Raw genomic sequence first — 24,653 nt, 5'->3', positions numbered from 1 at the left:
TCTTCGAACTCCAGACAATTTACATCTTTCCGGCGTGGGGATAAATGAACATCGTCGGAGGAATATCGGCGTGGTGATCCTAATCAAACGATGTTGCTGATCTGCAATTCATAGTTTGGTTGACTGATTGATTGATTAGATCTTCCTCTTATTTTATTTTTCTCTTAGCGGGGGAGATCAGTTGAGGGGCAATGGGGAGGATCATCCCACTCGTCTCCACGCCGGACCTTTTCTGAATTCTGCACACCTTTTTTTAAAAGGCCTGTCGGTCCTTCGTCTGTCTCTTTCCCCATATCCTCTAGAAAGGTCATCCCTCGTCATGCGCCACAACGCCTGCCACTTGCCTAACGGGCAATTAATCTCAGTCTCGCCTGTGTTCGGTGGTCTGACCTTCAGGATCCACGATGCACACCTGGATCGCTCTTTACTCCCTCCTGGATGGACGATCGTTCTGTATACGAGACAGCATAACCAGGAAAAGGAGAAATCGGATGGAGCGCCTGACCGTGCTCGCGAGGCCGGAAAGGGTGACGATCAGTCGCACAGCTCTCGATTCACAGCACCGACCTTGCACGACGATTGTCTGTACCTCTCAGCCATCATCAGTCCTCCAAACAGCGAGAATAAACCGGCCATCTCCGCTTCACGCCAGATCGCCATGATGCTCTGGGTTACTCTCTGGTGGTACTTCCACGAGCCCGAACCTGACCTCCACATGGAGACGGAGGCTTCGTCGCGCACTCCCGCAGCGGGCAGACCGAAGGGCGAATGGCGGGTCAATATCAAGCGCGAGGGCATCTTCAAGGGACGAAATGTGCTTCAGAAGCTGGAACGGATGGGGCTGATTGCCACCGAGGATTCATCCGTGGGACCGGATGCCTTCGATAACGAGTCCTGGGAGTCGATGTTTGTGAGCCGACGCTCTTTCTGGCAGATCGACCCCCGTCTTTTCGTCTTCTCTTTGAGCCCTCTGAATCCTGGGCAGAATGTACCCGGCTCTTCGCATCATACCCGCCAGCTGTCGTCTCCAACCCGCGAGACGATGTACCTCGCTGATTCTGGTCCTCCACCCAGCGACACTGGCCACTACGCACCCAACGAAGGGCCATTTGCCTCCAGTACCAATCTTCCAACTTACTACCCCCCGCCAGCCACCCAGTACATCTTCACAAATGGAGTCCGACACCCAATCAGGCCCAAGCCACCACACCAGGGAGACGTATTCTACATCCGATACATCCCCAGTGTCGGGCAATACCTTTCATTCCGTGTACCGTATCTCCCTTCACAGAAGACTCAGGCACCGGGAGGAGCACCAAGTAAAGCACATACCTCTTCAGCTTCAACCAGTGACCCAATGGTCTCGACCACGCCTTCGGACCTCGACTATCTGCACAAGTGGATGAACGACCCAAGAGTCAGCGCAGCATGGGGAGAGGCCGGTCCCATCTCCCACCAGGAGGAATTCCTCCGCAACAACCTAAAAAGCCGACATAGCTTCCCGGTTATCGGATGCTGGGACGGCAAACCCTTCGGGTACTTCGAGATCTACTGGGTCAAAGAAGACCGTCTGGGACAGCTCATCGGGGGCGCTGGCAATTACGACCGGGGAATTCACCTGCTAGTCGGAGAGCAGGAGTACCGCGGCGCGCACCGGGTACAAATCTGGCTGAGCGCCTTGGTGCACTACTGCTGGCTCTCCGACCAACGCACCGAAACAGTCATGCTAGAACCTCGAGTGGACAACACAAAGTAAGTTACCCGTCCTTCAACCCACCGATATACCCACAGACAAACTAACAAAAAAATAACAGGGTCCTCGAATACCTCCAAAAGGCAGGCTTCTACAAAGAAGGCGAAGTAAGCTTCCCGCACAAACAGTCCAACCTGATGAAAATCAAACGCGACAGCTGGGAAGCCCCAGCCATATAAAACGCACAATTTCAAGAAGCCAAAAAAAAAAATTTATATTAAAAAAATGAAGAAGAGCACACAATCACCAATTTTGGTGGTCAAAATAAGACAATCAGCATTAATCAACCCACCCATGATATCTCATCTTTCTACAAAAACATCTGGAAGTAAAGATAAGATTAGAAGAGAGTCAAGAGTCACCAACTGCTAATCTAAGCCCCAAAGCGCAGAATATGAACCCCACTCCCCTTGTACATACATACAGATCGATGTGTTGATCAATAAAGTCTGTGATGGCGATCTCGCAATTGTGAACTGATCGTCCGCTAGTGAAATTCCTCGTATAATTGCACATTTCAGCTCCGATGAATCTACTAGATTCTAGACTGTGCGGATCACATTCCTTGACTCATGTGGTGTGCATTCGCTGTTGCTGGAGCGTGGTGGTTGAAATTCCTCGCGCGGTTTGTTTATGTTGATCATTGTCGATCGGGGATCGACGCGCTGAGGGGTACACGATATAGGATGGGTAATGTGGGTGTGTAAGGTTTAGCTGTGGGGGTTGCAATGGTTGTGCGCCTATAGTGGGCTTCTGAGATACTAACAGGGATGCACGGCGACTCGGCTGTCTATTTATAGAATGTGGTAGAAAGAGATTTTATTATAGCATAAACTAGTCTGTAAGTGAGGGCATCATACATACGTGCATAGCAGGTTTAGGTAGTGCGTGATATCTAAGCAATCTGTACCAACGAAAAGTGTCACAGGAAATAGGAGTTATGAACGAGAGTTGGCTTAAACATGAATCAAACATAAGAAGAAAAAAACAACGCCAGTGCAATGCAATAATAAACGAACGTAGACCTACCGGGGGTATTGCTGGACATCAGGGGGACACTTTTCTGGCAAGACATGAGAAGCAGATTATCATTCTAGGTAACAGCAGGGTGCTAGGATGGGAGGGGAAAGAAGGTATTAATCACAGCGGAGACCAGCTCAGCAGGGAGATATTATAGTTAAACGTGAGAGCGCATGCGGCCACCCATGTAAGAACCCGCGGCAGAGGCCAGGAATCGAGCGACGAATCCAGTGTGCCCAGCATGTCCGTTCGTTCGGACCTTCTTGGTAGGCTGCTGAGTTTCTTCCATCTTGGGGTTAGGCGCCATCATCGAAGATACGGGAACGTATCCGCAGCTGAGAGACGGGCTACGCGCTCCGTCAACCACTCGAATATCAGCTTCCATACTGGTGATTGAGCTGGATGGGCGCAGACTAGCCGGGGTGGCATTCCGGGAACTTGGCGCAATGCTAGATGCGCGCGAGCTCAACGAAGGTACTGTATCCACGCGGGTCAATGACGGCACATCCTGCGCAGATGGAGGGGAGACAGAAGCACCACTGCGGGTCGACGGGCGCCTCCGCGGGCGATAGGGCTTGTGGCGATCAGTGTCCGCCAGGGACGCTGGTGATGCGTTGGAAGACATGGAAGACATTGAGGACAGCGACACAGACGATGCAGGGCTTGCGGGTAGTCTCTGGCGGCGATGTATGGAGTCTGATCGACGAGCCTCAAGGCGAGCTTCCAATTTCTGACGACGAAGACGACAAGCAAGGAGTTCAGCGGAGGCCTGAAGACGGCGCCATTCGCGGGGCTGGCGCAGCTCGGCTTCACGCTCTTGGACCTGGTAGCGGTAACGAATGGGAGCCAAAAATGGTTCGAGGTGACAGAGAAGATCTTCTTCAGTAACGCGGGTATCCCAATCCAGGAGGAACAGAAGCTGTCGCTCCATCAGGTTGACCTCTGGGAGGGAGAAGGCAAAGCCGTCATAGCCCTTGACGGTAGTATAACGGGCCCAATGCTTGTTCTTCGGGCTAGAGTCATTTAGGTTCTTGGCTGCCAAGATGAGGGAAGCAAGAAAGATGCGATGAACAGTGCAGCGCATGCCCTTTGCGACAGGTGGGAGACGAGCACGCAAACGGGCCAGGTAGACCAGGGAGGTCATCAGGGTGGGAACCTGAACCTGCGAGCGGGTGACTAGTGAAGCGATAAACATTTCGACTGAAGGCAAAGGCGGTAGTTGAGAATCAACTGCATCCAATGGAGGTGTACTAGGAGGTGTTGGTTGGCCATGAGCGCAGGCCGTGGTCACATGAGGCTCGCAGCGGATGACCTGCGATGCTTGCATCGCCAAATGCGCCACCATCTCACGAGAGACTGGCAGTCGAACAAACTCATGGAGAGCAATTCGATTGAGATGTTGGAAGTGGTTCATTTGATCAGGTTGGCTGACTTGTTCCATTGTGGTGGTGGTATAGAACGGAGGGTAGGTCATGGTGTGCATTTAGTCGAGGGAAAGAGGGGAACAGAACAGAGCGAGAGCAACGGATAAAAAGAGGCAATGTTTGCCTTGTAGACAAAATCTAAGGAATGTAAAACTAAATATATTTGGTAGAGTCGCGAAAATTCCTGCCAGCAGGAGTAAGAGGAATGTAGAGGTTGTCGTGTCAACCTGATGGATCACCTTCCGAAGTATGGAGCGGCGGCAGTGATGCACGGTAAGACAATATTGGACGGGGAAAAAAATTAATTCAGTGATAATCAAATCGATCAATTAATAGAGAGAATACGATAAGGAAAGACCTATGAAGAGACCGACCGATCGATATATAAAAAGAGAAGAGAGAGAGACAGCCTGAAGTGTGTGAATGCCATGCTGAACAAAGGCAGCGAGTGAGTGACTGAATATAAGTATCTATCAGAAACTCAGAGTGAGGGCAAGACATCCCCTGCTAGTGGATAGTTAGTTCAGCGGTTCAGTGGTTCAGAGGTGAAGGCTGGCAATGCAGTATGCAAGGACGGCGGTTGGACGCGCATCGTGCATACCGGCCATCCACTCCCCCATGATCTCATTTGGCGCGCGACCCCAGGGAGGTGGATGATTGGCAATAAGCTCTCCGTCAATCAGATCTCCGAACACGAGATAGGATTCAATCAAGGGTTATGGACCTTTTTTCTCGTCAAGTGGATGGCTCGCCACGAAGGCCTATTTCGGCGGTCGCGTCTTTTTCCCCTACATCGTGGCGGGATTTGACACGATCCTATGGCGCGCATCCTGTCAAGAATCATGCGATGGTATGTATGACAGGATAGGGTACGATTCCTGACAATTGACACCCGAGGAGTTTTGTCATGCTCCCTATGCCGGAGAAGGAGAGACTAGTGACGATCCTGTCCTGGGGTGGTGGTGATTGATGCCTGGCAGATGTACTGTTGGTCACAAGTTTACTGCTGAAGTGGAGGTTTGTAGCCTGAGGTTGGGCGATTTGGTTGGTTTGGTTGGGTTTGGTTCCTGCGGCGGTTAAGCGCCGGGAGGTGCAGACGCTGCAATCCCTCGACTTAAGATCTTAAGATAGATCATGATACCACTCCGTACCTTACCTGGGTATACTAGTACGAGTTAGTTGCCTTTCTAAATTTATACGGCACCACTTCTAACGCTTCGTCCCATCCGATTGTCTCATTAAACGCTGGGCAGTTATATTTAGACGTTTTCGAGTTTGATTTCTAAATAAAACTTATATACTACTCAACAAGCTAGCCGCCTCAGCTCCACTGGAGTGAGCAGGTAGAAGAAGACAATCACGAATATTCACAATAAACCTGGCAACAGATAGTCTGTAACCCCTCTCGCTAAAACATGGAATGATTCAGTCTCCTTCCTGAGGTATGTATATCCCGAACCTTTCCCCCTCCATTTATCCCGCTATCCCTGACGGTCCCTGAAACACGGCGCCTAACATCGCCCCAAACTATTTACAAACCCGTCGCCAAACCGGCTGACAGGATGGCGATTAGGCAACAGACACAGAGTAGGAAGAGGTGGTGAACTTGACGTTGCTTCCGCTGAAGGGCTCAGTACCCGCCTGCACATGGGTCAGGTATTGGCTGGAAGGCATGCCCTGTTCCTCCTGCAGGTACTTGAGGAAATCGTTCAGGTCAGCCGAGAAGTCCTCGGTCGTGGATGAGGCGACGAAGCTGAATACTGTCATCTGGCCGTTGGGACCACTGTACAAGGACCAGCTCTGTCCGCCCACGGTGGGGGTAGCAATCGCAGATCCGGTCGACGAGATGGGACCAGCACCGCCCAAGGCTGCCAACCAGATCATGATCTCGTACTCCTCATCTCCATCTGCGCTGGACGAGGTGAAGAGGTCATATGCGACATCAGCAACAATGTCGGAGCCAGTGTTCCTAAGGAAAGTTAGTACCCGACTAAACACATTTAGTTGATATGACGACATACTCCCACTTCCATGTACTGGGGATGCTGCTCAACTGGCTCAGCTGAGTGGCCTCGAAGTTGTAGGCAACATTAGCAAAGCTCTTGACCTGGCCGGCTCCACCGGTCCAGGTCCAGCTGGTGTGCCAGGCAATGGTGTTTCCGTCATCCGAATCGAGGCCGGTGCATTGGCTACCACTGTCCGCATTGCCCTCACCCCAGAGGTTGTTATACAAGGTGAACTTGTCGGTAGTGGTGGTGTCCCATTGGCCACACATATCCGCCCGGCGGTTGAGAGCGGCAGCCGAGGCGAGAGAGCTGAGAACGAGAGGAGTGAGGAACTTCATTTTATGTATATTAAAGATGGCTAAAACTTAGTGTCTAGGTTATCAACTCGTTGTTGGATAGACTCCTTTCGCTGACTATCCGGAGCTAGAAGCCGGTATATATACCTGCTCCTTTGGTGGCACCTTGGCTCTCACAGTCGGATATGCCCTCAGCTAGAAACACACTGAACCGTGGTTTAATCTCCGGTTAATTCGGCACATTGGGATTAGAGGATTCAGCCCCGTGCCGGAGGGAACGAGCGCTGAATGGTGGCCTAAATCAAGCGTTGAATGCGATGCGCCGGTGTTTGAAGTATCCGGCGGACCCGCTGAAGCGTGGAGCCATAGAGCTAAAAGTTCTTCATCCTGAGACAGTCAACTCCATCAATTATCGTAAAGGAAATTAATTATCCGGTGAGCCACCATACGGGTGAACATCGGAGAGACAGGTTAAGTTGAATGACATTTTGTCATGATTTAATGAAAAAGACTGCACAATGACGATCTACATGCCAACCGGACGGAGACAGCTCCGTCTTGAAAGTGATATGGAACGATAGGCCAGATATAGCCTAATATAAGATCTGACCAACAGAGAGGCATCCCGAGATTGACCTTGCTCAGTCGGCATTCGTGAAATGTGATACCGGTAGTCATGGATGGTCAGGGGATATTCTGGAGTAGCTTTGCAAGAAATAGAGTAGAAGAAGTGAATGGAGCCTTTCCAGTAAAAAATCCCCACAAGGCTAAAACGCCCAGTTGGGGTCGCGCTAAACCCTTTCGGTACCGCACTCCGCGGCTACCGACGTTTGTTATTGTTGTTCCTGATCCATCTGACTTCTCCGATTCAATTTACATTCCTTCCATCTCCTGTCGCCTAACCAATCCTTCTGAAACCCCGTTTGATCCAATTCGTTCGTCATGCGTACCCTCACCCTCTTGGCCACCTTACTGGCCGTTCTGGCCGGCCTGTACAACTACCTCAACGCGCGTCTCGAGCAGTTTTACATCTTCGAACCTGGCCAGTTGCATGACCTCTCTCAGCGTGCAATTGCTGCCCACGGAAACGATACTCGCGCCGTTGTAAATTACATTGTCTCGGAGCTAGATGAGAAGGTCCCCGGAAGCCACCTGAACAAGGAAGAGGAATGGGTGTTCAACAACGCCGGTGGTGCCATGGGTGCCATGTATATTATTCATGCTAGTAAGCGGAATCTATCTCCTTTTTCCGTCCTCCGAATCCTACAAAATGCTAACATTCAACCAGGTATTACAGAGTACTTGATTATTTTTGGTGCGGCTCTCGAACTCTTCCCTCTCCACATGTCCACTTTATTCAGGCCCATTTCCAACGGCGCGCCCATACAATGCCCCTCTTGCTAACCACATCGAAATTCAGGAACCGCAATCGGCACCGAAGGCCACACTGGCCGTCACACTGCGGATGATTACTTCAACATCCTTCAGGGTACCCAGCTTGCCTATGTCCCTGGATCCTACGAACCCGAGGTCTACCCTCAGGGCAGCGTGCACCACCTCAAGCGTGGTGAGGTGAAGCAATACAAGATGGATGCGTCCTGTTTCGCGCTGGAATATGCCCGTGGCTGGATCCCTCCCATGCTCTTCTTTGGATATGCCGATACTTTCTCCAGCACTTTAGATTTCCCTACCCTGTGGGCAACTTCTAGAATCACGGGCCGGGAGATGATCGCCAACTTGTTCAAGGGGAAGCTGTAAAGTCTTCTCGGTGTTTCTTGTACTCCCTTACCACGCCCTTAATATCTAGATTTTGATTGGGTTATGATTATGTATATTACAGGTATAAAGATACAAAGATTTTTAATTAGAATCAAATTGTGATTGTAATTTCCTGTGCAAAATAATATTTCTTGTTCTGCTTACATTTGAATTTTTTCTTCTCCGCAATGCAAACAAAGCAAACTCTCGAGCCTATCATGGTTATCGATTATCACTGATTTTCTTCCCCTCCAAACCCGAAGCCAATTTGAATTAATTCTCAAAAATCAATTGAAAATGGCGCCCTCACCCTGTTTTCACTGCCAAACCAACCGGGCAGTAATCATCCGACCAAAGAATCGCGAAAAGCTCTGCCGAACCTGTTTCATCAACGTTTTCGAAACTGAAGTCCACGAAACGATCACCAGCACCTCCCTCTTCTACCCCGGGGAACGGGTCGCCATCGGTGCCAGCGGTGGAAAAGACAGCACCGTCCTTGCCTCCGTTCTGAAGACTCTGAACGAGCGCTACAACTATGGTCTCGATCTCTGTCTCCTCTCCATCGACGAGGGAATTAAAGGCTATCGCGACGACAGTCTAGAGACAGTCAAACGCAACGCAGAGCAGTATGAAATGCCACTAGAGATCGTCGGATACGACGAGTTATACGGGTGGACGATGGACCAGGTCGTCGCGCAGGTGGGTAAGAAAGGCAACTGCACATACTGCGGGGTGTTCCGACGCCAGGCGCTAGACCGCGGTGCGGCGCGATTGGGTATCAAGCATGTTGTTACGGGGCATAACGCGGATGATGTTGCAGAGACGGTTATGATGAATCTGCTGCGGGGTGACCTGCCGCGCTTGTCGAGGGGCACGAGTATCGTTACGGATTCGGCTGCGTCGGATATCAAGCGCAGTAAGCCTTTGAAGTATGCGTATGAGAAGGAGATTGTGCTCTATGCCCATCATAAGCAGCTGGACTATTTCAGTACCGAGTGTATCTACTCGCCTGAGGCATTTCGGGGTAGCGCGCGGACGCTGATTAAGGATTTGGAGAAGATTCGGCCCAGCTCGATTTTGGATATTGTTAAAAGTGGTGAGGACATGGCGGAACTTGTCCCTGCGGAAATTAAGGGTAAAGCCTGTGCTAGAGCTGCGGATGATGAGTCGACTGGTGGATGTGGAAGCCAAAATGGTCGGACACGTGGTGGTGAGATGGCGGAGATGGAGAAGAAGTTGGCTGATGATGAAGCGGCGGAGTCGAGAGAGGTTGAGATCAAGCTGCCAGCACAGAGTGTTCCCCTCCCTCGTAAGAAGCAGAACAAGGGGATCAAGGGCTCAACACAGAAGACCATAAAGACGCAAACGATGGGCACATGCGAACGGTGCGGATATATATCGAGTCAGAAGATTTGCAAGGCATGCACTTTGCTTGAAGGACTGAATAAGAATCGGCCCAAGACCGCAATCGAAGTGGGCGTGGGGTTAGAAGATGAAGAAAGCAGCAGCACACTCATGCGACAGATGGAACGGGTCCAACTGGGTGGCTGATATAGTCAACCTGGTATCAACCGATTCTTTCCGTCGTAGATCCCCAGATCGCTACATCCAGACATATGTGCAGCATACAGCTTTCACAAACGGCCGAAAAACGTCGTCCACACATAAGGCCTATCAACCAGCGCAGAGAGTACCCTCCGCGCACCGCACGGCCCACGATATATACATGGTGCAAAAGCCAAAAACATCACGAAGACAGACGCACAATGAATGAACGGACTTCACATGAATTATACACAGTCAGTGAATCAGATACCATAGAATAATATACAATCTATAAATGATACAACCACACATTGATACAAGAGACCCAAACTCCACATACATATATAGTCCCACAAGGTCTACCACATAACTTTTCCGTTTCCCACCATACCTTCCCATCCATCCCGTGGCAACCAGTATACCCCCTAAACCATTTCACTCCTCCTTCCGATCCTTAGCCTCAATAGGTAAATCCATTCCAACTCGTCTAGCCGTAAGTCTAATCTTCTCTTGCTCATCCATCGTCATGCCCGGGTTATACCGTTCAACAAGCTTAAGATATTGGCGCTGCGCGCGCGCATACTGCGCCAACTGGTCCGCCTCCTGGATATGAGCATTCAGTGTTTCTTCATCCGCAGATTTGGTCTGGTCGCGGTAGAGCTCGCGGATGCGGTTGTGGAGAGGCGTTGGGTTTGAAAGGCTGCGGCGTGGGAGTTCGCGGAGGAGGGCCCGGTAGGTGGATCTTGCTTGGGCTTGGAGGGACATTTTGGGTTTTCTTCGTTTTAATTGATGGTGTCGCGTCTTGATTTTTTATTCTTTGTCTTTGTCTGTAAGATGCTTTTTAAAGGTGTTGTTGAAGAGCTTATCTGGTTGGTGGTTTGGTGGATCCTACTTCCGTTTTACCTCCGCCTACAATCTGTATGTGATCACGTGATTCATCTGGGGCAAGTTATGTGCTTCGAGATACGTAGAGCTATGTTAGGTGTTGCAGTAATAATATATTTAGACATGTCAATATGTATGTATGTACAACATAGACCAGACGATCATCATCATTCATCAGGCATCTCGTCAGTACAAGTGTATGACTGGGTCATATAATCGTTACCCTCATGGACATGGGTGACAACAGAAATATGAGAAAAGGGAAATTTTCCATCACGCGCCTTACGACCGTAACCAGCCGAACTTTTTGCGCCCCGTCTCGCCGCCAGCGGAGGGCTCGACCTGGGAACTGCGTGCATATAAATCCTAGACAGGTCAGCAAATTGCAGAGATGAAATGTGGAAGGGGAACAAAACTAACCTCATCGTCACCCGATAATTTGATATCGAGTACCAGCCTGGCTGCTTCCTCATACCTATGCAGATGGGGATAAGGCGTCTTCTGGCTGCGCTGAATACCTAAGACAACCTCCCCCATCACCTCGAATTTCCGCCAGTTGATCCTAGACTTCGTGTCTCCTACAAATGTTTTGTTCCCCTCTTCAGCGGAGACCAAATCTCGTCGGTGCAGTGGTAGGAATGGGATCCTTTCTGAAAAGGTATTGTCCCATGCTAGCCGATACGCAAAGTGACTCTTTTGTGTGCCCATGAGGATAACCAGCCTCATGAAATCTTTTTGCGTTTGAACAGGCACGGAATCGCGCGTTTGCGACAGTCGATGCACTGGTGTTCCGTTGATTCCGGCGATTACTGCACCGAGGGAATTATAGTTATTTAATCGACGCAGTTTCTGGTCGGGGGTTAGTGCAAGAAGAAAATGCAAGCGATATAGAAACTCACTTGTGCAACGTTCATGAACTTTTCTAATGCCTTCGCTCGGTGCTTGGGCTTGTCTCGGAAGAGGATAACACTAGCAACGAAAAATGCTAGATGATTGAACTGCTTGATCATTCGATTGACATGCTTTAGACTCTTGATCTTGTCTTTATCCGGCCCAGAGATACTGACATGCCGCACAAGATCTCGTGGCCGGAAAGAGTTGAACATGATCCAGTCAATACGGGTTAATTCGCGCGCGAAATCTTCGTCAGGAATCTCAATGAACTGCCGCCATTGCATTTTTGATAATGATAGTCGAGGGGTAAGTTCTAAGTTTTGAGATTCTTTCTGTGCAGCCTCCATGCTCAAAAACGTGAACGACTGGCTCGACACGGTGCCGGGTTTCTCGAAGGTAGCCGAGTTCGACAGCTTCGAAGATGGGTCTGACGCGCCTTCACTGAGATCCAACGCGCTCATGTTGTATATAGGGTCTTCTTCCTCTTCGTTGTCCTCGCCTTCGTCGATCGTTGATCCGCCAAGGAACAAGGATGGGGAGCTCCGACCGGAGTTGTTGAGGAAGGTCTCGTGCCCGTCAAATTCATCAACGTCGCCATCTCTGAATGGCCAGCCTACATCATCGTCTTCTGCGTGATTCTCGAGATAGGACCCAACCTCCTTTGCGGCAAACATGTAAAAGTGGCTCTTTTCTAAAGTAGAGACAAAATCCGTAATCCGCTTGCGGGTCTTAGGGTAGGCTAGGTCGCCTGGATACTCCGATACCCAGGTGGACATAATATTGAGTAACCTCAACTGGTCCGCAATGCGAGTCAATTGATCGGTAAAATTCTTCTCGTTTCTTTCAAATCGGTTGATAAGTGCATTCAACAAGGTGGACGGTGCGGCAAACTTGCGGTAAAGGCAGAGGAATATAGACGCGAATTTGGAGTCCTGTTTCGACATTGGTTGTGCAACAAGCCGATCAACGAGTTCATCGAACGTGAATCCGGTATCATTCGAAGATCCATTGGAAGATCCTTCGCTCGACGCCTTTTCTTTGCTTTCCGGACTCGACGGAGCGCTAGCTGGCCCTTCCATTCCGTTATCCATATCTAGAAAGCTGTTGAAGGCATCCGAGCCACCGCTATTTCGCCAGGTGGCATGAAGCTGCTGCTGTCGACTGTCATCCTTTCCCGGTGACTCCTCCGCCGTTGTTATTTTGTGTGGATTCAACCGAGTCGCTGAAGGAGGTGTGTGTGGTCGCACCGGATACGTATTGCTCCGGGAGAATCGCAAGCCTTGCGCAGTGGAAGCCAGGTTTGAAGAATTCGAGGGGTCGGTGGGTTGACGGTCTTCACCGTACCCATCGACTCCCGGATCAAAGGTACTGGTGATGGGGCCGCCCGCGGCTCCAGTTAATGCAGCCGTGGGGTTTTCGGAGTTGGCACGGCTGTGATGCCAGTCCTGCGTGGAGGGTGTTTTGAATGAGTAGGGGTTTTCAATGGAGTCTAAAATATTGTTAGTATTCAGTCTGCTCTGAACCAGCGAGTAGTAGGCAGCGAAAAGCGGATTGCACGCTGCGACGCCAGCACCCTGAAGATCGGCGGCCGAATAGGGAGGACGCGAACGCTAGTCTCAGGCCGCGCCACGGAACTAGCGAGAACGTGGCAGACCATTCAAGGGGGTTTGGCCAAGAAATGAGATGAGAAGTCAGAAAGCAACGGTGCAGTCCAGAAGTTTCTTCTTGGTCTCATTCTCTCCTCTTTCAGGGCTGCGTGAAATAAAGGGCACTGCAGTATTGGCGGAATGAAGTAGTTGGCATGGCTTACCATATTTACTGTTAATGACTTCACGCAGGACCATTGATATACACATCTTTTGCGACCGCGGCGACTCCGGAGATGTCTTGTGAATCTGGTAGTTCTTCAACGCAGGCTCGAGCGGCCCATCTGGAGCCTGAATGTCGCATTTGCTGGCGACCAATACAGACGGGAATGCAAATGCTGCTAAGGTGTCTATACAGGAAATTAGTAAATGCGCCGGCGAAGCACCACAACCACGTAGACGGTATTGGGGATAGTAAAGAAGAACCGCATACCTAACAGCCTTGTAAGTTCAGGAAGACCGACAGACCGTGTCACATCATGGACGACAAGAGCGCCGTCTACTGGCGGGGATTCGTTTCCAACTCGTGGCCATTCTAGGAGGCCATCGTTCCCGATTGTTATCTCATTCGTATTCATCTCCAAAAGGCGGACGAGATACACAGTCCCGTCTAACGACATCTTCTTCGTAGTCGCTCGTGATGAAAGGGGCTGTTTCATATCCAAAGCACTCTGAATAAACGTTGTTTTACCTACTTGGTCTTGGCCAACGACAGCAATGGTAACAAGTGGAAAGTTTGGCTTCGACGATGTCTGCACAGTGCATCATGGTTAGAAACGATGCGCTTTCCTGGATCTTGCAACACAGATGGTTTTGGTTGTACCTCATCGCCAGCACGAGTAGATGGAACCCCATTCTTTCTGGAGGATACCATGATTTCCTCTTCTTCTATAACAGACGGCTCAATCTTATTCCCGGTCTCTATCGCCACTTTAGAAGAATCAAGTTTATGCAGACCACCGGCAGGGGCAGAAATTGTTCGACCTGGAAGGCCCGGCCGCTGCGGAACGAACATGGCTTGGGCTTTATCGCTAGATGACCGCTCTCGTCGCGGTGTCTGGGAGTTCATAATGTGTGATGCTCGCGCGAACTCAGCGCGGCGGCGTTAGGGAATATCCGATACAGCAAACAAGGTCCGACAGCGCAAGGTCCAACTGCTGCTACGTGAGTAAGTGAAGCAGGCACGGCAGCTCATCCATTGTCGCTCGCAACCCAGACTGGAAGTTATCGGAGTACGTGCAATCGAAGGGACTGTTTAGAGCGATACCAAGGACGGTCGGCAATTTGACCCTTTGAGTTCCTCTGACACAGGTGTCAATTCCTTTTGCTTTTCTCCTCTCTCCTCTTTTTTTTTTCCTTTTTATTTTTTTAATTTTTTTATTCTGTGATGCTTCTAAAGCCGAACACCGGAGGGAGAAACTAGACGCAAACAAATCCAAAATTAGCAATGGAAAATTCAGTATCCGCAGGGAAAAGTTGGACAGAATCTCACAAGAGAATTCTCGTGACGTTGAGAACAAATATTTCTATGCTGGGAGGAGCTTCAGTGGTCGTAAGATCAGCCGAAGGCGAGTTTGCGCGCAACAGACGGAGCGATGTCACTGGCCCGACAGAGCCCCAGAAAACGATGGAGAAGCTGGTCGGAAGAAAGCTGGACAGTTATTATAATTAGAAACACACGCACGCACGAGTGCCCTGTCGGCGAATCAATCAGATGGAGAGGGAAAAACAAAGAAGACCCATCGATGTCGACCTGCCAGGGAAATACCTTGTACAGGAAAAGATAGTTTGACTTCTGCGTACTTCAAAGGCGTTGTGCGCCCGTCCGGGTTGGGATCTTCACACCGCGTGGGAAGCCGACGGGACCCTTTCAAAAAGTTCGTCTTATAGGGAGGAACATGGTCTTTGGGCCTTGTTTCTTTTACTTTTTTTGTTTTCTATGTAAGGGAGGAGCGAAATAAAGAATAAATAGTGAAGAACTACAGTCAGCTTGAAACTTAATGAAGAAAGGACCGGTTAAAATAGAACATAAACAAAATACGAAAAAATGAGGAAACTCAAGTGAAGAGGTACTCCGTAAAATGACTCGAGTGCAGAAAGAGCTTCGGAGGGCACCGGGAAACATTAATGGCCATGTGTGATACAAACAATGAGACGGTAGCTTTACGGCCTCTCCGAATCAGAATAGGAGATTTGGAATCAGACATCTCATTGCTGCAAACCCCCCCCCCTTTTAGGGTGTGATCATTTCCATGGACTTTTACATAGCTGATACTAGTAGAAACATGCTATGCCATATAGTACTCAGAAATACTGAGATATCAACAACCTAGGTGTTGCTAATAGCCTAATATAGGTAGTAAGTACCCTATACCTAGGCATATATATTAAGACAACACATGTTCTCCATAGGAAAGTCCGTACCGAACCCTGCTACTCCGGACCTCCTAGTATGACCATGACCGCCACCTGTTAACAACCTCTTTTCACCTACGATCCTATTTCTCCATGGGATGCTCACGAGGCAACTAGACTCGCCCAATAAACCATCTCTCAAGTCCTCCATTTTTTTCTTATCCAAGGGCTTGCTTACTATTGGATGTCCTATGATGGGAGTACGGAATATCGGCTTGTGGTCAAGGATACGCTAAGACCATAGTTAGTTCGGGACGGTTTCACCTCGTCAAATGAAGGCCGCGTTGCACGACCTTCCCCACGAGTAGACGGGGGCTTAGATCCAGGCCAATAATGAACCGACTGCTCAACTCTTGTTCTCCAGAGGGTCTGTGACTCTGTGTACCTTTCCAAGGTTGGATCAATGAAAGCAGAGGATCCAATTGATTCGGTACTTGCTGTTTCATCAGTACTCAGGCACTCATTCAATGACATCCCGAAGCTCCATACGGAGTAGACCGCACGGATAGGTATTATCGCCTATCACCAACATCCAAGCACCAAACGAAGTAAGTACCTACCTCAGGGCTATCTATCACACATCACACAAAACTCTGGTTCAGCTCCACGGCGTCAACCTAGTTCGCGTCAACACCAGCGGCTTTGTGTGGTCCAGCCTCAAGCGGATCTGTCAATTAAAACTGCATTAGTCTCCATTAGACAGCCAGTCAAACGAAGTTCATTAAAATTTTATGGGGAACATCGTGCTTGCTGACTTGGTTGGCTTCTGCCGAAGATGGCCCGAGTGTCAACATAAGTCCTCGAACGGAGTACGTACCTCCGCTATGGCTATGTAGGCCATAGTTATTTTATTTATCCCAGCCTTTCCAGGGTGGTATTGTTTTAAGCTTATATGCCTACACAAAAAAAAATTCTCGTCTAATAACCTAGCAGCGGAACGGAGGGCGGGTTTGACATAGTCGGATCAGCTAATATGCAAACCTTATACTTGATTGCTCTAGTTGTTTAATTTCTTCTTCATAGGTTGCTAAAGTGTACTATACATCAGTCAAGGTTACCACGAATATACTGGGCCCTCTGCTAAAAAACTTTCCGAGGTGAAGGCTTGTCGGTTTATTGTCCGGTTTTTTTCACCCAACATGTTCAGCCTCGGCACAGTTAATCGAGGTCGAGAATGACTGACAAACACATGAATCTAAAACTCCCGTTTGATGCACGCGTGATGCTTCCCAAGGCAGAAGAGAGAAGAGCAAACGAACAAAGTACACGTCATGTAGATTCCTGGGGGAAACGCTCTCCATTGACCAAGGCTACGAATCGCATGTAGCCTTCGGCGTTTTTCCCGACCTCGGAGCCTTCTTCGCACATCTCCCTTAGTTTTCTAACTTTTCCCAACCCTCTGTTGAAGCCCTTCTCACGAGTCCAAGGTCCTCGGCTGCGAGGAGCTCCCTTTCCCCGTCCGAAGGGACGTCGGCCCCCATGAACTTGAGTCTCAACCCATTCCTCCTCAAGGGTAGCCTTATAGATATCTCGTAACTGGTCACGTAGTGCCGGATAACGATCGAACAGCTCCTTAAGCTGGGGTGAAGACCCTAAAGCATGGGGGTCGGTATCGTTCTGTGACTCATGTGTATTTTCACCAGTATGCCCATTGACTTCTTCTGGTTGGTGTCCGGTACCATTCACTTCTTCGGATGTCTTTGACGATGGTTCTTTGGGCGCGCAGTAGATTTTGTGGGACTGAGTGCAGGCGAGCGAGCAACTGGGGGATGCATATTAGTGGTTCTGTTTTTCTTGTTTGCTATCTTTGCATCTGTGGATTAATTCACAGCTTTCTTTTTCTTTCTTTTCAGTAACTCTTGAAACTTACCTCAAAAGCCCACATGTCGGACATCGGTATTTGGAGGGTTCTGAGGCGCAAACCTCGCATGTATTAGGCATTTTCTTAGTATGAGCAGCCTTGGAGCTTTCGCAGCTGCGCAGCATTCAATCAGACCCCCTCAAGCATGGTTGAGCATCCAACCACAATGGGTTTATTAAATTCAGCCTTAGGTGTTCAAGCTTGTCAATCTTAAACACCTGGGATGGGCTGGAAGCGGTCGAAAATGCCAATCGAGAACAAAAAGAGCTCTGAAAGGGATGTGTCAGCATCAGACCATACCTGAAAAGTACTAGTGTTTCTGCACCATCCTACCTAGATGCTTCAGATTGCTCAATTGTCTTCATACTGATTGATTGCCAACATTAAACATCTTTGCTAAGCTTCCTAATACAAAACTTCAACTTCTCCATGGCACGCAATATGACATAAAACCTATTCGCAAGCCAACACCCCAGGCAGCAAATAGCATTGTCCATTGAGACATCAAAGCTTCCGACTAATGCTCTCCCGGAGGATCCATTTACATGAATTGAATATAATGGCAATAGTGAACATATCGGATACTTCCTTGGGAAGGACAGATGGTTATAACCTTCGATGGAGATGATGATACCTTTGGGCTTGACCGAACACTAATTCGCGTGCGCTAATAGGGCTAGTATTGTGTTTCATGTTTGTACAAACCCCATAAGAGCTTAAAGAGCTCTTTTGTACGAAATACCATCGACTTCATCGTCTAGTAGCTTCATGACCCCGATAGCTGCTGCATTGTGTGTTAAACATCGATGTATAAAACGTCACTGGATTGATTTACAGCACCAAAAGAGTCATTGAAGATGGACCGTTACATTACACTAGATCTCAACATCATTTGACACTGGATAGCATAATAGGATTCCTACCCTCAATAAGCCTCCATACGGGAGAAGTTGTGTCATGATTTGTAGACATTTCCGGCCACCGCTTTCTCACTGTGACTGCATTTGGGGCTCTCGAAGACTCGAACATCCGAAAACTAAGACTAACAAAGTCCCAGTGAGTGGGGAAAAGATCAGCAGCTTAACGGTCACATGTGATCCACATACCATGGTTCATCCTCCTGGTGTGTGCACTTCGTAGGTAGAAAGCGATGTGCGTAGGATCTTGATTAGAGACATTGTTTACTTGTTCAGCCTATGCGCAGCCAATTCAAAACAGATTCTAATCTGGCCCACCTCTTTCACTTCTGCGGTGCGCGGTAACCGAGATGACCTCGGGTCACGAAAATGGGCGGCATACCGTTTAAGTCCACCGGATGCAATACATGCCGGCGCCGAAAGGTCAAGGTAAGGCCGAACACAACCCTTTTTCCTAAGCAACGAACCAGCAGACTCCTGACCGTTGGAATATAACGCATGTTTAGTGCGATGAAGCCAAACCGGAATGCCTCCGGTGCGTCAAGAACGGCCATGTCTGCACCGGTTATGAGCGGTCAAGGGTTTTCATACACAAATCCTCCAATGCAATGGAGGATGGTGCGCAAAAGTTCACCCGGCGCCCAAAAGCTCTTCTGAACGATCTTATAACTCACCAAGTAGAGCAGGTGGAACCTGGAGTGCCTCAGCTGAATACTAATGTGGAGGTCCGATCTCAATTGTTCCAGTCCTTCATAGACAGATATCTGCCCCAGTCACAATATATACGCGACAGGACGGGGAAGAATATTCTTCAGACCCTTCCAGATCTCTCTGGGAGCAGCCTGCTTATAGACAAAGCGGTTGTCGCTCTCTCAACGGCTTTTTTGGCAAAACAAAATCAAGATAGAAATTTACTGCAGAACAGCACTAAAATCTACGGGAATGCCATTCAGATGCTGTATGGTAAGATAAGCTCGGGAAGAGCTCTCGGCAAAGATGTCTTGTATACCACGATAATCTTCCAAATATACGAAGTATGTCTCACGGATATACTTGCACTGGGTCCCACTGTTATCGCACCAGCTGACAGGGAAGCAGTTAATCAACTGCTCCCCACCGGGATTTGGGGCGTGGATTGCCCATGTCCAAGGCAGTAGTGCGATCATCAAACAGTGTTCTGGACAAGATGATGAGACCGCTGCCTCAAGGCTCTTTCGTCGTCAACTCAAGTTCGTCACTGTTAGTGTTCTGATCCTCGATTAGTCGACCGCTTCTACTTGCTGATGCTTAGTAAACCAGTTGTGCGATGCAATTGGAAAACGCAAAGCGCCAGATTTCTACAACCCCTCGGCCTGGCAAGATAACTCGTTGCAGGACAGAGATAGTCCTGAGCCCATTGATGAGCTTATTGATCGGCTGGCGGACTGTTCCGCTTTGATGGAACAAGTTGACGGCTTTCTCAAGAAGGGGGCTGAAGTCCACGACCAGATTCAAAACTCTGGGCGAGAATTGTTATTCACTTGTTTCTCTTTAGAGGAGAAACTCCATCGAATCTGTTGCAGGATGCAGAAGGAACTCGGGAAGCCTTCAGTATCACCTGCTAATGTGACTTGTCGAAAGGATTTTAGAAGCTCTCTCTTCACCGACTTGTTGCCCAAGCCCTTTCAATTCCCGTCTCTCACTTGTGCAGAAGCTCATCTAATATACTGGACTGCATTAGTATTGCTCTATCCTCTAATAGACCAGTTACTCGAGGTACTCCAAGTTTCGGCAGGCCACGTCTCTCTGGCTGGCTGCTACTCACCTTCTGGCGAACATGCAAATTCCGATTTCACAGCCGATTTCACTACCCTTGCTGAACACTATGCTGACCAGGTCTGTCGCTCCGTTCTCTATTGCTTACAGCCAGATTTGAAAACCTTGGGCGCCCAGTTCCTGCTTGCTCCCTTGAGTCAGAGCGCACAGTTTTACAGCGTACATGAATTAGCCGAAAAATACCGGTGGTGCCAGGAAGTGTTTGTGCTTCTGCCTCAGCTAGGTCTTGGTATCGGGTATTTTCTAAAGGACATGGTTTGGCCCAAGTACCGTTCTTCACAGAGGAGATATTTGACTCCCAAATCGATATCGCCTGAGTGAGAGCGATTTCGGCGATTACATCATTCAACAGCTATGCAAACAATACAGAGGATTAGCTCACCGCGCAAGCACAAAAGCTTGGCTAAGCTTCCTCCAAAGACCAGCTTCTATGTGCTAGCGTTAATACCCATTGAGCCCAAGCTTCAAACAAGAGATTTTTGTCCGGCAAAGCTCTGAACGTGTCGTCTATTATACATAATACGAGTATATGCAGTCATCAGCTTTACGCCCCATGCTGCTATACTTCGAGGGTATCCCCTCTATCACGATAGTCCGCTTTTTTTTGTCTTAATTAGCTAGTACGTTATCAGAAACGAACAATCACCACACATATCATGAGTTGTGATTTTAGATTTTACATATACAAGTTGTTGTATGAGGGGGTGTGTGGAAGAAATACATGTCGAGCTACCTTTAGATAGTGAAACATGTACTGTATATACATACGATCCAGAGAACAGTAGCTCCTTAAAAGGGTGATACGACTACCATTATTAGGAATGCTCGAAGCATAGATACCTGGGGACACTCCGATGTCTCGCTTTTTTCCGAATGCAATGCAACTTCGGCAGTGGACTGGAATGTCGGGTATGTCAAACTGCCACCTTGTGATTGGCTAAAGTCAATTCCCGATTTATCAGCAAGTTCGTTTCCCGGGTCACGTGAAACCCATTGCGTCAGAGTGCCGGGCGGTCGGAAGAAAGTATTGTACTTTCCATCAACTATCCAGAAACAATCCCCAAACAGACAAACCAGATACGCCAGCGTACTAGGTTACTAAGTTCAAAATATGTCTGTCAGCTCAGTATCAGGTACCATGCTTAGGCGAACTGTCTTGAACTCCAGAGTCACGGCACAGCGCTTGGGCGTGGTTGAGCCTTCCTCGCGCACCGTCATCCCCAATGTCTTTGCATCTTACAGAACTATCCACCGTTCGGCTCGGTTGCCCGCTATTACTGCCTCGGAGGCTCGCCATCGGCCGACTTTGCGGCCTCACCAACAGTCTGCAGTGACCCGTGTGAATGGGCCATCGCCAGTCAGCAAGCGCTCAATCTTCATCCAAACCGAGAACACACCCAATCCCGACGTAGGTCAATCACTGTTCAGACCATTTTGATTGGACCCATACTGATGCTGAGACCTGAATTTAGGCTCTGAAGTTCATTCCTAACCATCGTGTCCTCCCAGAGGATTTCCCGACATCATTCCTCGAGTACTTGTCCCCTCGCTCTACTCTCGCTCCTCCTCACCCTTCCCCCTTGGCTGCGAACCTGTTCAATGTTGACGGTGTCACCTCCATCTTCTTCGGACCTGAGTTCATCACTGTGACCAAGGCAAGCGATGCAAACTGGGCCCATATCAAACCCGAAATCTTCAGCTTGATTACGCAGGCTGTAACCTCCGGCGAGCCGATCGTCAACACGGTCGCTAAATCCGGAGAGAACGCGCAGGAGGGCGGCGAGGAGGAATCGCTCAGCTACAATGAAGAAGATGACGAAGTTGTCAGCATGATCAAGGAGCTCTTGGAGACAAGAATCCGGCCGGCAATCCAGGAAGATGGAGGCGACATTGAGCTTCGGGGCTTCGAGAACGGTATTGTGATGCTGAAGTTGCGCGGCGCTTGCCGGACCTGCGACTCGAGCACTGTCACTCTGAAGAACGGCATTGAGTCTATGCTTATGCACTACGTAAGCTTCCCGTCTTTTATTTTCCCCTCGGGGTTGCTTGTTGGGGTAGGTGGCTAATGGTGTATGTCTGGACAGATCGAGGAAGTGCAGGGAGTTGAGCAAGTGATGGATGAGGAGGAGGAGATCTCGATGCACGAATTCGCCAAGTTTGAAGAGAAGTTGCGCCAACAGAAGGGTGCCGCTGCCACCGCTTCTACGGGAGGCAAGGGAACTCTGGACTCGGCCCCATAAAAGCATTGTATTTTGTCCCTGTCTTTGTTCGTTTGTTTCGTTTATATACCATTGGTTGCATATCAATGTTTTAATGAGTGGATAGAAGAGCTTTGCGTATGGAAATGCTCATGTTTACGTCTCTCCGTAATGGGGACTTGTACAATACTATCGAATGAACTATAAACACATACCCCTCTCTATAGTATTCTATGACGACTCTGATGGGCAAGACTAATCAACAACCCAACAAGGCATAGACCAAGAACATCTATCTAGATTAACACATTATTCCGACAGTCCAGGCACCCTCCCAAGCCGGAAAGGTCCCAAATTCGCCACAACCCTACACCCACCACCCCAGCCTCTCGCCACGAAAACGCAGGCAAATTGGGCGTCGGCTATGAGGAGCCGAGAGCCGAACCCTCACAACGAAAACCGAAAAGGCACATGTCGCAACGACATCCCCCAATCAAGCAAGCCCAATCCCACAAGGGGATTTTGAAAAAACAAAGATACTAGCGTCGGGTGGGAGCGCGGAAGGTGGAGTTCCAAATTGGAGAAGGGAGGCCTAAAGGATGCAATGGACTTTCTTTCGGCCGGGGGGGGGGGGGGCTCAAGCGTAGGGACTAGGTCGGGCTAATTTAGTCAATGTCTTAGGGGCTACTAACATATCCCTCGAGTTGCTAAGGGTTATATTCAGATTTTACTGCAGGGGATGTGAAGCACCTGACTTTTGAGAGCTGGAGGTTTACAAGAAAGGGTAGACATGGTCGGACCTGCCTGGAAGGGGCTGCGGGGTTCTAGATGTGGGTCGAAATCATAAAGTCTACCCAGATGAGGTTGACAACTGTGAGATCGGATCGGCATTCAGATATTGCCGGTGGGTAGTGGAGGATGGAAAAGAATAATTGGTTTCTTGCTTGTGTGTGGCTGAGGTGTTAGTCAGGGTGTATCGTATGGTGTTGATTCTTTCCGTCTGCCGTTCTGCATATATATTTGTGTACAGTGATGTACCGCGACGTGATCGGGTAGAGACTACCAGTCAGGGAAGGTAAACCACGTTTCGGGGAATATAGCCATCAAAACAAAACCTGACAACGAGAAGAATCCGAATAGAAAAAAGAAACGAAGTAAAGAAGGAAAGGAAAGGGAAAAAAAGTAAAAATAAAATGAAAACTTTGATCAAAGAAATACTGTCAAAACGGTATCAGATGATGATCAATGAGAGTAATCGTGCAACATCCCCACGTCACCAATCTGGTCTCAGTTGAAATATTTCATAATGAATGGACTTGAAGGCTGGAATGCGCCTCCAACAATCCGTGGGTTACCATCTGATTTTTGGTGTCATTAGCCATCATTGACCCAGTGGCCGAGAGAAGGGTCCGACAAGCTATCAACCATGGGTGGGACCGCAGAGCTCTTCCTCCTGGAGTACTTGAACTGTCTGTTACGCTGCAACCCCCTTGGACTAACGAAAGGGGTAGCCAGGGGCCTAAACGGACAGTCACTGTGAAGTGAACTTACTTCTTGTGGATATCGGTGAGTAACGGAAAACGATCTCCTCTGAGGACGGGGAATATGATATGGACTCGTATGGCTGGAAGGAAAAAGAACCTAGGCAAATGCAAAGGCGGCTCGTGGGTTGAAAGAACCAATGCGGGAAAGCTCTCTCCGCAATCTGGACGGCAGAAGATCCTGCATGACATGGGAACTTGCGTCTCGTAATTGGACGGTATTCCTTCGGCCCAACTTTACTGGTGAGGAGGTCATCTTTTTCAGGACAATATGATTTGATTGCGTCCTTCTTCCCCCGCAATTCGGATGCGCTTCTTTTTAGTGTGGCACATGGTTGGTCCAGAAGAGATCCCTAAAAGAGGGGAGATGATGTTCGACCTCCGACAAATGGATGGAAAGTATGGAAGGGTTAATCATGTACTGGGACCTGGGATGTTTGCTTCGAACAATTAATTCCTGGATGCTTTTGGTGTTTTTTTTACCCAAAGATTGTCGGGTATGGTGGAGTGTAACGTAACGACAGTATGACGTTATGATACAAGAAGTGGTCTGACACCCGTGACCCTTTTTCTACTTTCCAGGAATAAACGATGGAAGAAGAAAAAGTAAAAAAACAAAAGGGAAAGGAGGAAGAAAGAAGATTTTATAATAAATATAAGGTTATGAGTGACTCAATTT

The 24,653-nt window shown here is 48.9% G+C and overlaps 10 protein-coding genes across 10 annotated transcripts; 5 read left to right on the top strand and 5 right to left on the bottom strand.

Annotated features, from left to right (window-relative positions):
- Nucleotides 1-319: 319 nt before the first annotated feature.
- Nucleotides 320-3,800, top strand: F9C07_2198572 (uncharacterized protein; the record flags this gene model as incomplete). The annotated part of the gene is made up of 2 exons (XM_071509435.1): nucleotides 320-1,752; nucleotides 3,524-3,800. The coding sequence occupies 2 exons, from the start codon at nucleotides 320-322 to the stop codon at nucleotides 3,798-3,800; spliced, it is 1,710 nt and encodes a 569-aa protein (XP_071363961.1).
- A 1,966-nt stretch (nucleotides 3,801-5,766) lies between these two features.
- Nucleotides 5,767-6,541, bottom strand: F9C07_2291 (putative xyloglucan-specific endo-beta-1,4-glucanase A; the record flags this gene model as incomplete). Its single annotated transcript, XM_041290088.1, has 2 exons — nucleotides 5,767-6,166; nucleotides 6,219-6,541. The coding sequence occupies 2 exons, from the start codon at nucleotides 6,539-6,541 to the stop codon at nucleotides 5,767-5,769; spliced, it is 723 nt and encodes a 240-aa protein (XP_041143303.1).
- Nucleotides 6,542-7,319: 778 nt separating this feature from the next.
- F9C07_2277979 (sigma receptor and C-8 sterol isomerase) lies at nucleotides 7,320-8,386 on the top strand. The gene is made up of 3 exons (XM_041290097.2): nucleotides 7,320-7,724; nucleotides 7,788-7,814; nucleotides 7,920-8,386. The coding sequence occupies exons 1-3, from the start codon at nucleotides 7,442-7,444 to the stop codon at nucleotides 8,255-8,257; spliced, it is 648 nt and encodes a 215-aa protein (XP_041143302.1). The 5' UTR covers nucleotides 7,320-7,441; the 3' UTR covers nucleotides 8,258-8,386.
- A 168-nt stretch (nucleotides 8,387-8,554) lies between these two features.
- Nucleotides 8,555-9,808, top strand: F9C07_2293 (putative PP-loop ATPase superfamily protein; the record flags this gene model as incomplete). The annotated part of the gene is made up of 1 exon (XM_041284901.1): nucleotides 8,555-9,808. One exon carries the CDS (start codon nucleotides 8,555-8,557, stop codon nucleotides 9,806-9,808), a length of 1,254 nt encoding a protein of 417 aa, XP_041143301.1.
- A 429-nt stretch (nucleotides 9,809-10,237) lies between these two features.
- F9C07_2294 (uncharacterized protein) lies at nucleotides 10,238-10,567 on the bottom strand (the record flags this gene model as incomplete). Its single annotated transcript, XM_041284908.1, has 1 exon — nucleotides 10,238-10,567. The coding sequence occupies one exon, from the start codon at nucleotides 10,565-10,567 to the stop codon at nucleotides 10,238-10,240; it is 330 nt and encodes a 109-aa protein (XP_041143300.1).
- Nucleotides 10,568-10,969: 402 nt separating this feature from the next.
- Nucleotides 10,970-14,296, bottom strand: F9C07_2295 (putative ras guanyl-nucleotide exchange factor RasGEF; the record flags this gene model as incomplete). The annotated part of the gene is made up of 6 exons (XM_071510933.1): nucleotides 10,970-11,053; nucleotides 11,108-11,536; nucleotides 11,587-13,070; nucleotides 13,392-13,577; nucleotides 13,661-13,898; nucleotides 14,051-14,296. The coding sequence occupies 6 exons, from the start codon at nucleotides 14,294-14,296 to the stop codon at nucleotides 10,970-10,972; spliced, it is 2,667 nt and encodes an 888-aa protein (XP_071363960.1).
- A 2,615-nt stretch (nucleotides 14,297-16,911) lies between these two features.
- Nucleotides 16,912-17,583, bottom strand: F9C07_2296 (putative HIT finger domain protein; the record flags this gene model as incomplete). The annotated part of the gene is made up of 2 exons (XM_071510934.1): nucleotides 16,912-17,404; nucleotides 17,513-17,583. The coding sequence occupies 2 exons, from the start codon at nucleotides 17,581-17,583 to the stop codon at nucleotides 16,912-16,914; spliced, it is 564 nt and encodes a 187-aa protein (XP_071363959.1).
- A 130-nt stretch (nucleotides 17,584-17,713) lies between these two features.
- On the bottom strand, nucleotides 17,714-18,532 carry F9C07_2297 (uncharacterized protein; the record flags this gene model as incomplete). Its single annotated transcript, XM_071510935.1, has 2 exons — nucleotides 17,714-17,772; nucleotides 18,427-18,532. The coding sequence occupies 2 exons, from the start codon at nucleotides 18,530-18,532 to the stop codon at nucleotides 17,714-17,716; spliced, it is 165 nt and encodes a 54-aa protein (XP_071363958.1).
- A 257-nt stretch (nucleotides 18,533-18,789) lies between these two features.
- F9C07_2226308 (uncharacterized protein) lies at nucleotides 18,790-20,556 on the top strand (the record flags this gene model as incomplete). The annotated part of the gene is made up of 4 exons (XM_041284900.2): nucleotides 18,790-18,849; nucleotides 18,927-19,454; nucleotides 19,519-19,659; nucleotides 19,720-20,556. The coding sequence occupies 4 exons, from the start codon at nucleotides 18,790-18,792 to the stop codon at nucleotides 20,554-20,556; spliced, it is 1,566 nt and encodes a 521-aa protein (XP_041143297.2).
- A 714-nt stretch (nucleotides 20,557-21,270) lies between these two features.
- Nucleotides 21,271-23,104, top strand: F9C07_2277973 (scaffold protein Nfu/NifU N terminal-domain-containing protein). Its single transcript, XM_071510266.1, has 3 exons — nucleotides 21,271-21,643; nucleotides 21,708-22,244; nucleotides 22,320-23,104. Exons 1-3 carry the CDS (start codon nucleotides 21,347-21,349, stop codon nucleotides 22,473-22,475), a joined length of 990 nt encoding a protein of 329 aa, XP_071363957.1. The 5' UTR covers nucleotides 21,271-21,346; the 3' UTR covers nucleotides 22,476-23,104.
- The last annotated feature ends 1,549 nt before the right edge of the window (nucleotides 23,105-24,653 follow it).

The sequence above is a fragment of the Aspergillus flavus genome, chromosome 2 (assembly GCF_009017415.1).
Source record: "Aspergillus flavus chromosome 2, complete sequence".
NCBI lineage: Eukaryota > Fungi > Ascomycota > Eurotiomycetes > Eurotiales > Aspergillaceae > Aspergillus > Aspergillus flavus.
This window is presented reverse-complemented; position numbering and strand designations above follow the sequence as displayed.

Bases quoted from the DNA above. Each gene is read 5' to 3' on its own strand.
- F9C07_2277979 (XM_041290097.2), top strand. From the start codon at position 7,442: ATGCGTACCCTCACCCTCTTGGCCACCTTACTGGCCGTTCTGGCCGGC. The intron at 7,725-7,787 runs GTAAGCGGAATC...ACATTCAACCAG, and splicing joins CATGTATATTATTCATGCTA to GTATTACAGAGTACTTGATT. The intron at 7,815-7,919 runs GTGCGGCTCTCG...ATCGAAATTCAG, and splicing joins AGAGTACTTGATTATTTTTG to GAACCGCAATCGGCACCGAA.
- F9C07_2277973 (XM_071510266.1), top strand. From the start codon at position 21,347: ATGTCTGTCAGCTCAGTATCAGGTACCATGCTTAGGCGAACTGTCTTG. The intron at 21,644-21,707 runs GTAGGTCAATCA...ACCTGAATTTAG, and splicing joins AGAACACACCCAATCCCGAC to GCTCTGAAGTTCATTCCTAA. The intron at 22,245-22,319 runs GTAAGCTTCCCG...ATGTCTGGACAG, and splicing joins AGTCTATGCTTATGCACTAC to ATCGAGGAAGTGCAGGGAGT.